Raw genomic sequence first — 11,595 nt, forward strand, 5'->3', positions numbered from 1 at the left:
ATACGCGTAAATTCAGTTTTACTTTGAAGGAAAATGTACAAACTTCTGGGCTTTCTGTGGCTTAGTTGTGGCTCATCTGACATTTTATGAGGGAATAATATCATTCAGCTGAATAATGAATCAACATTGAAAAACATTTAACAGTTTTGAATGGGAGCCTGCAGTCAGTGGTACTTGACTAAAAAGGAAAATACAATATATATTTCGCGACATATTTACGTAAAAATAATAGTCTGCAAAAAGTTATGAAAACAATTGCTGCCTGTCAGTGTGTTTCATGGGCCCCCATGCAGGGGCCACACCATGTTGTCGAGGTGCACCGTTGCTCCGATCTGCACCAAACTTGGCACAAACCTTTCAGGGCATGAGAATAAGCATGGAAGGGACGGGCCACATTGTCCAACCCAGCTCACTGTGTCACAGCACAGGGCCCCCTGGGGCCATGATTTACAATCAATCCGCCTCTGTTGTTGAGGTGCACCATTGCTCCCATCTGCACCAAACTTGGCGCAAGCATTGTTCAGGGCTCTAGCATGAGAGTAGTCACACTAAAAGAAAATCAGACCTGTCTGAAGTGAGTGGTGCTGTACTGTACTGTACTGTACTGTACTGTACTGTACTGTACTGTACTGTACTGTACTGTACTGTACTGTACTGTACTGTACTGTACTGTACTACTCCGTACTGTATTGTACTACTCCGTACTGTACTGTCCCGTATACTGAAATGTACTGTACTACTCCATATTGTATTGTACTGTACTACTCCTTATTGTACTGTACTGTATTGCATTGTGTTGTTACTGTACTGTATTGTACTGTACTACTCCATATTGTACTGCACTGTACTACTTCATATTATACTGTACTGTAGTACTCCGTACTGTACTCCCTGTACTCCTCCCTGGCCTCTCTGTGTGTGTGTGTGTGTGTGTGTGTGTGTGTGTGTGTGTGTGTGTGTGTGTGACGCTGCTCAACAGTGCCATTGCAGTGGTATTAGAGAGGTGTTTCAGCTGTCCGTGCTCGGACGGACACAGAGACATACATACGGACACACATAGCTGCGTATAGGAGTGGCTATCACCACTCAAAAATGTAACTGCACATATACTGTATATGGGCCCTACAGCAGTGTTACAGCACACACACACACTCACTCACTCTCTCTCTCTCTCTCTCTCACTCACTCACTCACTCACTCACTCACTCACTCACTCACTCACTCACTCACTCACTCACACACACACACACACACACACACACACACACACACACACACACACACACACACACACACACACACACACACACGGCTATAACTCGGTGACCATTGTACTTGTGTGTGTGTGTCTGTGAGGCCACAGGAGTTCATAAGGAGAGAACTCACATTACATGATAAAGGAGTGAAATTGGAAATGATTAAACAAAACATGACTAAATTGGAACTATTAAATTGATGCTTTGTGGGGTTCTCTCTCTATAATCTAGGAAAGACCACAATGGAAACAAATCCCCAAGACTTCTTTGTGTTATCCTTTTAGCCTTATGACTTACAGTAGGCTACCACGTGCTCTTCACATTTCTGACAAATAAAGTATTCAATCAATCAATTATTATAGGTATCTTTTGTTTTGGCTAGATTTATAGAAAAAAAAAGCATGAATAATTATTATAATCTATTGTATATTGTGAATTACTGGAAATTAACTGAATCTCATGATACTGAATGTATATAATACATACCCAACAGTGTCCTATAAGGCCATAGGGTTTGGTCACTGTAATAGTGCAGTGCAGGACAATCAAACAAAACAAAAATCTAAATGTACGTCAAACCCTGCAGCTTAAATGCTGGTTTATTATAATGTACTTTCGTCATTGTCATCTCATGGCTATATGCTTAACAGTTTAAAAATGAATGAAAAGTGGTCTCAATTTATTCTGAATTACCTCAGAAACAAAGCTCTGTGCCATACAGTGTACACAGCTGAGAGTGAAGATAGACATTGAATAATTAAAAATGTATGACATGGCTACAAAAATGTGGATAATTAGGCCTACATCTCCCAATCAAGGACAGCAACATTGACCATATTCACAGTCAGTTATTAGCACCTTTTTCTCTTTGTATGATGGAAGAGACAAAAGGTCACTTAATGACCAAACAGTGGAGGTGAGAGACAGCGTGCAATATGATGCAACACAATTTACCTAATGAATGCACACCTTTGCTGCTGATAAATAAAGGACATGACTCACACTGTAAAAGTAGTCAAGATTTCATTAAATACAAACCAACTGAACTTTTTTATGATCAAAGAGCACCAGTTATTGACCAGTGCACAAATAGAAACTGTAACAATCTGTGAAAAACTGCTATTCATGTATGAACTGACTAAAATGCAACAAATATTACAGCATTGCAATGATCTTTCCTCATACACATCACAAAGTAAAATAGATATCTGTGTAGAATCCAATCGATTGTAGTGGCTCAAGTCACAACCCACCTTGACTTAAAGACATTAAACTAGAGGCACGGGGGGTGGGCAGGCACAGATTGATTCATTATTAGACAGTCATATGTTTAAAGGACTGCATTTATACACCTTAACTGACATTAAAAAAAAACTGTGAACATTAGTCCACCAACTGGCCAATAGTCAGAAAACATGATTAGTGCCGTAGTTACCAATTCTGAATTTGTCCATTATCAGCTGAATTCAGGGAATATTTGAGGAGCATCATCACATTGATCACCACATAGAAAAGTACATATAGTCAACTTTAGTTTTCAAGTAATTGTTGACAATAACACAGCATACCGAGAGCAAGAGTGTAAAAAGAACGGGATAGTGTTACCTTTTCTTTTTTTTTTGTGCACCAAGCTATGTAAAATATATCGATTGTGGGTTTTATCACACACACACACACACACACACGCATGCTTTGTATTTGACCCTGAACAAGTGCTGAAATTGGGGAGGCAGGTAAGACATTTTATGGCATAGCCATGTCCTACAGGATGAAATCAGACAATTGTGGGACATCTTCTGCACTAAGATGTACTCAGATCCCCTCTGTACTGTAGCACCATATCCATGAGGATGGTTTTGCGTTTTGCTACTTGAGCTTGATAGTTATAGTGCACTTGTCAGAGCAATAACCAAACAGTTTAGACATTCCTGATCATGGTCTGAGTTCACCCGTTCCAATAACTTGGACTAGCCTTCCCCCAGTCATGTGGAGTTACCTGAATTGTGAAACTGTGCTTAGTGGTAATAATCACATGGAATCAGTTTTACTACCACAACACATACCACAGTGAACGTTTTTGCTTAAAGTTTCCGTTACAAATGTAAACTAAAGTTATTCCCAAACAAAAAATACCACAAAAACACCAACACATATCCTAAACCTAAAGCCTGAGCCTTGACGGAGAAGGCTTGTGTCTTCTTTTGGAAGAGGTGGCATCAAGGGGTGAAGTACATCTCTTTGGTCAACATCGACACAATACATGGTATCTGCTTCTTGGCGTCAAATCCTGGCGAGTTGGAGGCTGACTCGTACTCCACTGCCACCTTGTGGTTGACCCGTGTCATGATGTGCATGAGCTCCAACTCATCGCCATATTTGCTGATCATCTCGCAGAGCGACTGGATGAACCAAGACCCAGTCATTGTGTTCCTCCAGGAGTAGTAGCCTGGAGAGAGAGATATGGGACAGGATGACATTGATTGACTGGACCATTCTTTATTGGTCAAATAGATAATGCCTGCCATGCAGACAGACAACAGCTCTTTAAAAAGGGGCAATGCAAAGAAAGAATGATTGTTTTATGTATAAATAACATAAGACACTGAAAATGCAGGACAACATCCAACAACATCCATTCATATCCATCCAATTACGCTCAGATGTTCTTGTTTGAAGGAGATCAGTGGTTCAGGGATGTGTAACCCATTTAGTAATAGGCTATTACTACTTTTCAGTAACAACAGTATTGAGAAACTACTAAGTAGAGAAGGTTGCCAACCCCTGTAAGACATATGGTCTTAAATTCTTTCACAAAATGTAGGCTAAATTAGCATAGGCCAATTAAAGAGACAATTTCACCTTCAGGAGGCCTACAGTGGCTAAATGTAAGAAGTTCAATCACCAAGGTTATCTTATGTCAACTTCCCCTCTACTGACTACTATCTTCTTTTAGGTATACTTAGCCTTGTGAAAGGAACGGCAAATAAATATGTTACCGTACAATAATAATGCAATAAGTTACAATACCTATAGTCACGGCCACTGTCCATGGTGCTGATCCTGCCACAACCTATGCTCAGTCTCTCCCTCAACATTCCGCTGTGCATTGTAGGCGCCATCCATTCCAGCTAAATAACTGTCTGGCTCAACTTCATATCACCAAGTCTTGTATCGAGAATTCACACAGTAAAATCGTGCTTTTAATTTAACCCATTTAGGACTGAGACCAGATTCTACAAATGTCTTCTAAATCCTCAGTTTTCTGAAAAACCTATGTTTTTATATCAGTGGTTCTCAAACTATTTCATGTCAAGGACCCCAGAAGTTATATGTAATTGGTTGCCAACCCCCCATCTGAAAATATGTTGGGACCCCCCAGAAGCAAAGTTATGAGTTAAAAATGTTTGCTGTGAATGAATATATAATCCAAGAATTGCACACATTTTCACATTTGTGCAATTCTCAAGAGTTTAAAAGTTTCAACTGCTAAAATGAACACTGATGATTTTACTGTGCAGTTCTAGTATCTCCATTTGCACCACATTACTATTTAATCACGGTGGTGACATGGATACTGTTCATGGACATCAGGTTACTGTATTAAGATTAAGAACCATACATACGGGAGCATCCCCCAACCAACCTTTTAAACAAGGTTGATGTTTCACTGTGTAGTGTGTATATGAATGAGACAAACTATATGAATAGTTTGATGCAAAATGCTTGACATGGAAATGCTTGTTTATTCATCACACTCCCATTGTGTAAAGACCTTTACGATTAATACCACCCAAGCCTAAAAGAGAACAAGTCCAAACCTGGGACTGTGGAGTAGCCGTAGAGGAAGTCTGCTTCCACTGGGATCTTCGTTGTTTCATCTGGTCCACTATCTGTCTCAATGCCTGGGTCTAGCTCTGTGCCACGGCAAGCCTACGCACAAACACACAAAACATCATATAAGTAATATTAGGTATAGTCCAAAAATATCTATTTGCATTGGTGGTATCACTGCTATGAAGAAGATAATGATAATAATGACAATAATGAAAAGGAAACATAAAGGTTTGCATTACCTGGATGAAGAACATTTTGGGTTTCCCCACCAGCGATTTGCAGCGGTCTCCTCTGAACAGTGACGTGAGGCTCCTCAGGTCTACTGGCCCGTCGGTGCCATAGAGCACACCTTCGTCTCCATGACTTAGTATAACGCACACAAACGATGCTGAACCACTGTGGTCTGCTCTGGAAACTGACCAGGAGAGAACATTTGTTTTCTCTATTAGAATTGTTTTAAACTTTGACAGCATTTTTTATATATAATATATATATGTATAAATGGACGAGAAACAAAGAGTGGTTATCAATGCCATGTTGGCAAAGGGACAACAAAAAGGAGAGATTTCAATTTGATCCCCTAGTCCACAAAAGTAACTTCAGGGTCAAGTTTAGAACAAGGCGTCAGTAGGCACTATGCATCTACAAGACAAATAACCATTTTATTTGTACTTACAGGTAGTCAAAACGTGTTTGATCTGGTCAACAGACTGGTCAGTGTGAACCTTCACACTATAACCCAGTTTCCCAAACACTTTCATGACGTTGGCTGCATCCACATCCGTCCCATTCCGTTGATTCATACCTTTTGACAATGACAGGGGGAACACTGGTTTGTTTCTTGGGACATGTGGAATCAGTTTAATCAGCCTTATGTGTACCAAGGAGCTGTCTTGTGACAAACTATGTGAGGATGGTATTCATCCTTGGACTTATGTGTGTTAACAATCAAAATATTATTATATAATTATTACACTAAAATATTATTTACTGTGTTTTGACTTTTGTTTACAGGCCCTTGAGCAGGCCACTTATCATCACCTAAGCTGCTCAGTGGCCACCAATATAAGACCACTGTGGTTGTACTGAGCAGCTCCCAGCTGTTAAGAGTGTGTAGCTCTAGCCTGGATAAATAAAGGCTAAAAAGGAAGAACACCAACTAGACTGTTAGTTCTCAAAATGTGTATTGCAAGATGTTCCGGTGCATTGCCACATAAAGAAAAAGGCAGACCACTGTACTAGACCACATAACATTCAGACTACTAGCATTGTGTTTTCTTCTATTATAAGCTCCATTTAATATTGTACAGTGTATTGCATAAGCTATTAGGTATAACAACAGAACTATGGTCCAATACAGAAACATCAGTTATAGACAGGATAAACACAAGCAACCAATTGTCTTTGCAATACAATGGCTGTTATAGCCAACCTAAGACACTGAAAGCTAAAGTCAGCTTAAAACATACTGTACTTCTAATAATCACACTGTCGTTGGAATAGAGCACTGAAGCCCGACATAATTTACACATCCTACATGTGTTCCAAATATAAACAAGTGATCCCGGCGGTTAGTTACATTTTCGCTAGAAGGTAGAAATATGAGTGACTGACTATCGTAAACAATTGAGAACCACATCCCCGATAATATCGCTGAGACACGATTTTAAGATGACCCCATGTTTGCAGCATAGAGAAAAACTTCTTCGACCCAGGGGATGAACGAGTGCCGTCAGGACTTCGGTACTCTATGGCTGCAACAATTTAGTTTGTAAAATCTGAGCTCTTAGCTCTAACATTTTACTCTGAGTCTGAAGTAGTGTTCCTTGGCTGACGGGTCAGGAACCAAAGATAGGTTATAAGATCATATGATCTATATGTATAATGTATCTAGAATCTATTATTATACTATAATTTACGGAATCCGTGGGTGTGTATGTGTCACACAAAACGTGTCCCTGATAGCGTTCGGTCTCAAACTCGATATGTGTGTCTCATATAACAGGTGTGCAGAGCCTAATGGCAATTCGAACGGAACAACAGTATCCGAGAACCAAAAAAGCATGCATGGATACCTGTGAGGCCTGAGAGAGATGTGTAAATAGATAGATATGTATTGCCATTGCTTGCACGAAACAACAAAATTCAGTTGATCTGTGTGTTCAACGAAATTCTGAAATGATCTGTGTTCTGGAGATGTCATTCATCGGCTTCCCTTATTGGCCAACTCAAACCATCGCCTTCAACGGAGTGGCACATCATGCTTGTGCTGCTAAGCCAGTGTCAAGGTCCCTGCACACAGAGCATGTTTTTCTGATTTTTAGCTGCGTTTCTCCATCGGTTAAATGACTGATCTAGCTAGCTAAAACAGTAGTTACCTGTTCTCCTATCAAAGTTCTTATTGTTGATGATGACACACTGGCCAATGCTGGGGTATTTGAGGCTATATCTGAAGCTGTGAGACTGGGGCTTGGAATCCACTTCCACTGCCGCAGGGTAAGAAGAAGCAGGCCCTGTTGATCTGAAGGAAAATACATCATAACCATGCCTTAATGAAGAGATCAACAGTAATTACTTGTGCAAGCAGAGCGCACAAGTATTGTGGTCGTGCTGGCTTTTTTATGCGTATGCTCGGAGGTATATATACTAGATGTTGATGTAGCCCCATATGTGCCCTCTCCCTACGCCCATTCTGTAGCTCCGAGATAGAATGAGCGTAGGGAGAGGGGCATATGGGGCTAGATGTCGATGGTGACGTAATTAAGATATGTTTCAATGTCGGGTGAATTAAAGGTAATGTCTGTATATATGTCTATGTGTATACATGTATGTAATCTGAAACCTATCTTTATTATTTCACCATCAAAAGCCATTTATAACGGCATTGATACATATCTTAATTACGTCACCATCAACATCTAGTATACTATATATATATCTCCGAGCATACGCATAAAAAAGCCAGCCGACCACAGTACTTTCAACTTACATACATGTATACACACATACGTTACCTGGCTGTTACCCAACCAGTATCAATATGTGATCCCTATAGGATCACTATTTAAAAACAAACAAATCTTCATTGAAAATCTGTCCGTGGAGATGTTTATTGAATTTTCATAGTACATAGTAATTTCAAAGGAATTATTGACATATATTTCCCCCCCCACATCCCCATGGCAGCAAATACAAAACAAAATCTTCGAAGAAATATCAGGAAATGTCCATAATTACAGAACAAATTAAAAATAATAATAATAACATACAGTTATACAAACAAATGCACAATGTCCATCACAGTTCCCTGCCCCTAGCCGCAATTTGCAACTCTAGATTTTTTATAATGGGATGAATCTAGAGTTGCAATACCCTCCATTGACTCCCCACTCATCATTTTGCGTTTGCGATCTGCTTGTCTTAAACGACGTTAAACTCACCAACATTGCAGCTGTAGTCCAAGCTTGAATTATTCTCTTTCAATCTGCAAAGCTTGTTTTTCATAAAAATCCCCCGTAGACATGTTATGAGCTACTTTCTGTCAAGAAATTCTGTGCAAGTGATTCTTTTTCTAAGTGCTGGGGTTTGGAAGCGCTCGTCGTAAGTCACTGAACGTCCCTGCATGCATCTGTTTCACATTTGCACATAATGCAGGAGGCAGCAGCGCGACCCCTTAATACAAACGAGCGCTTCCAAACTCCAACATTTCTTCTTCTTGACAGAAAGTAGCTCATAACATGTCTACGGGGGATTTTTATGAAAAACAAGCTTTGCAGATTGAAAGAGAATAATTCAAGCTTGGACTACAGCTGCAATGTTGGTGAGTTTAACGTCGTTTAAGACAAGCAGATCGCAAACGCAAAATGATGAGTGGGGAGTCAATGGAGGGTATTGCAACTCTAGATTCATCCCATTATAAAAAATCTAGAGTTGCAAATTGCGGCTACCCTGCCCCCACCCTACAGCTGACTACTCCAATCAACCACTATACGGGGAGAGCAATATTTAGTGTAACATATGTTACATGTGTGTTTGGAAACGAATGCAAGAGGACGCGGACCTTATCTTCGGTCTAGCAGGCGTTAATGTTTAGTTAACAGATGTACACGCTCACAAAACATCGCGTGACTCGCGTTTGTGAGCTTGAAGATCTGCTATTTTCAGCGCCAAGTATTAATCGTTCCATACTCCAGAGGTGTAGCCTTGACATAACAAAGATCATGAACTCACTCTTGTCCATCCCCTCGCCTCGCATCTCTGTGGTCTTCTCCAGTTCTGGAGCCGTTTGACATGATTGTATTAAGCAAAATAAAACGATTGCGTTAAATAATGAAATTATTTTAATTAGAGCTATTCGCACACCGTGTTCCTCTGGTAACTCTTTTGTTGTCTGTCGTGTCTGCGTCGCATCCGTTATCCGTACACGTGATACACACAAGAGTAAACACGTGATGACGTCACCACCAAGGCCCATGCAAGAAGGAGCGCTTGTTTTCAACCCAATAATAGAGTGTCATTTTGGTGCAGTGGTTCTCCCTGATGTCTGTCCGAGTGTTAAGTGGAACCGTTCATTTGGTTCCATTTGTACACTTTCTGATTGAGTACTTTATTAACAGTTTGCAGAAAAAAGCACAGGAATGTATATAGGCCTACAAGACAAGGTCTGCTATAAAGAGACCAAAGAAAGCCTACCGGTATATGCCTTGTCCATTGGGGAAAAGAACACACACTCATCTGCTCCAACATCATCATGTTACTTTATTGATGGCGTTTCGAGCCAAGGCTCTTCATCTGGTCAAAACTGACCAGATGGTTTTGACCAGATGAAGAGCCTTAATTGGCTCGGTCGTCAATAAAGTAACATGTTGGAGCAGATGAGTGTGGGGTTCTTTCTTTTTCTGATGTTACTTTCGAACTTGCAGCACCTCTACTAAGTGATGTGCGTATTCTATTAGTTTTTGTTTCCATTGTTGTCCTTCATATTCAATAATCAGAACACTCGCTGTCTGCTGAGTTACAGCAGTCTGAGTTACAGACCTCCTGGCTGTAAGACAAGGGCTCCATTTTTGTCTCATCTTCCTAAAGCCACTATTTGGGGTTTTAGGAGTGGGGAAAGGGTGTTCCCCCACTAAAGTTGATATTTTGGTTACCTGTCTAAATCCCTTAAACACCTCCGTTACCCGTTATATTATGCATATAGGTGTGGTTTGGGCGTTACACAATTAGACCAATCACCAGTCCACGTCCCATTGACTTTAATAGATCCCTTATGCGTTGCCCGTACAATTTCAAAGTTCTATGTAAACTAGGAAATTAGGGCTTTCATTTGGTATATAGATCGTGCATGTAGGCCGTCTCTACAGAACGGTATGAAGCGAAAAGGAAAGTTCGGATTTAGACATCATTAAACCCCATTTGCTGCTATGGGGTGATGAACTGAATGAGCAAATGGAATCGCGCACGCCTGGCACAAATAACTTCTTTGACTATACAATTATATAGCCTAAACACAATGGACACAAGGAAGTGGCAGGCACTCACTTCTGCTCATTATAGGAAAATTACAAAGAGATGCATAGGAGAATAAGGAGAGATGACGCAGCCTGCCCTGCACTCCGCGGACATCTCCATTGAGGCGCGGTGCACGCCGCTCTTTACCAAACTAATTTGGCATACGGTTTACGGGTGCTTTTAAAATGCACCGCTTTCCCAAATGCTCCTATATTCGTAATTTTCGGGCCGCGGCTGAATTGCGGGCCGCGCTGCGGGTAAAGGCTGCGACAAAATTGGAGCCCTAAGGGCCGATTCATACTCCTATTTTAGAGCCGAATAAAAGTCGGTTCGGCTCTGTAGAGCCTACAATGTGACGTAATTTGAGGTTCGGGGGGGCGGGTACCGTCCTAAAGTCGGCTCTTCGGTGCTACTGAAAATTTCTGACGAGCCAAAATAATTTCGGCACTACAGTGCCGAAACAGCGGTAAAATAGGAGTATGAATCGGCCCTAAGGAAGGTCCATTTTTTGGAACCCCCTCCTCAAGGATCTCTGGGGGTCACGGGGCAGGGGCCCCATTTTAGAGAATCACCTATCTGGAAAATGACCCATATAAAACTGAACTGACTGACTAATAATTAATGGTCAATCTGCATGATGGGTCTGAAGATCTGCATGCAATCAAGCTCCTTATAAGTTAGTAAGTTATTACTTGCGCAAGCAGGGCGCGCAAGTACTGCAATCGGCTGCGTATGTAGGTCGTATATGTTGGTGGCGTCCGTTGGCCAATCAGGGATTGGCTGATGACTAAGGTACGTTTGGTGATCAGTTGGGTATGTATTGTATGTACTGTATGTCGGGGTAAGAATGGTGGTCCCTTATTGGCTGTTGATGGTGACGTAACTAAGGTACGTTTCAAGGTTGGTATAAGGTCAATAACAGGACCGACATGCGGAAACAACGATCGGATTAAGGTTGGCGAACATGCGCTGCTCCGGACAGTCGGAGAACGGT

General features: G+C 41.0%; 1 protein-coding gene across 1 annotated transcript; it reads right to left on the reverse strand.

Annotated features, from left to right (window-relative positions):
• Positions 1–1,823: 1,823 nt before the first annotated feature.
• On the reverse strand, positions 1,824–9,527 carry casp3a (caspase 3, apoptosis-related cysteine peptidase a). The gene is made up of 6 exons (XM_079498986.1): positions 9,321–9,527; positions 7,469–7,611; positions 5,767–5,895; positions 5,330–5,505; positions 5,075–5,186; positions 1,824–3,702 (listed from the first exon to the last, which is right to left on the reverse strand). Exons 1-6 carry the CDS (start codon positions 9,380–9,382, stop codon positions 3,473–3,475), a joined length of 852 nt encoding a protein of 283 aa, XP_079355112.1. The 5' UTR covers positions 9,383–9,527; the 3' UTR covers positions 1,824–3,472.
• Positions 9,528–11,595: the final 2,068 nt, after the last annotated feature.

This window comes from Electrona antarctica (assembly GCF_951216825.1).
Source record: "Electrona antarctica genome assembly, chromosome: 4".
NCBI classification, from domain to species: Eukaryota; Metazoa; Chordata; class Actinopteri; order Myctophiformes; family Myctophidae; genus Electrona; species Electrona antarctica.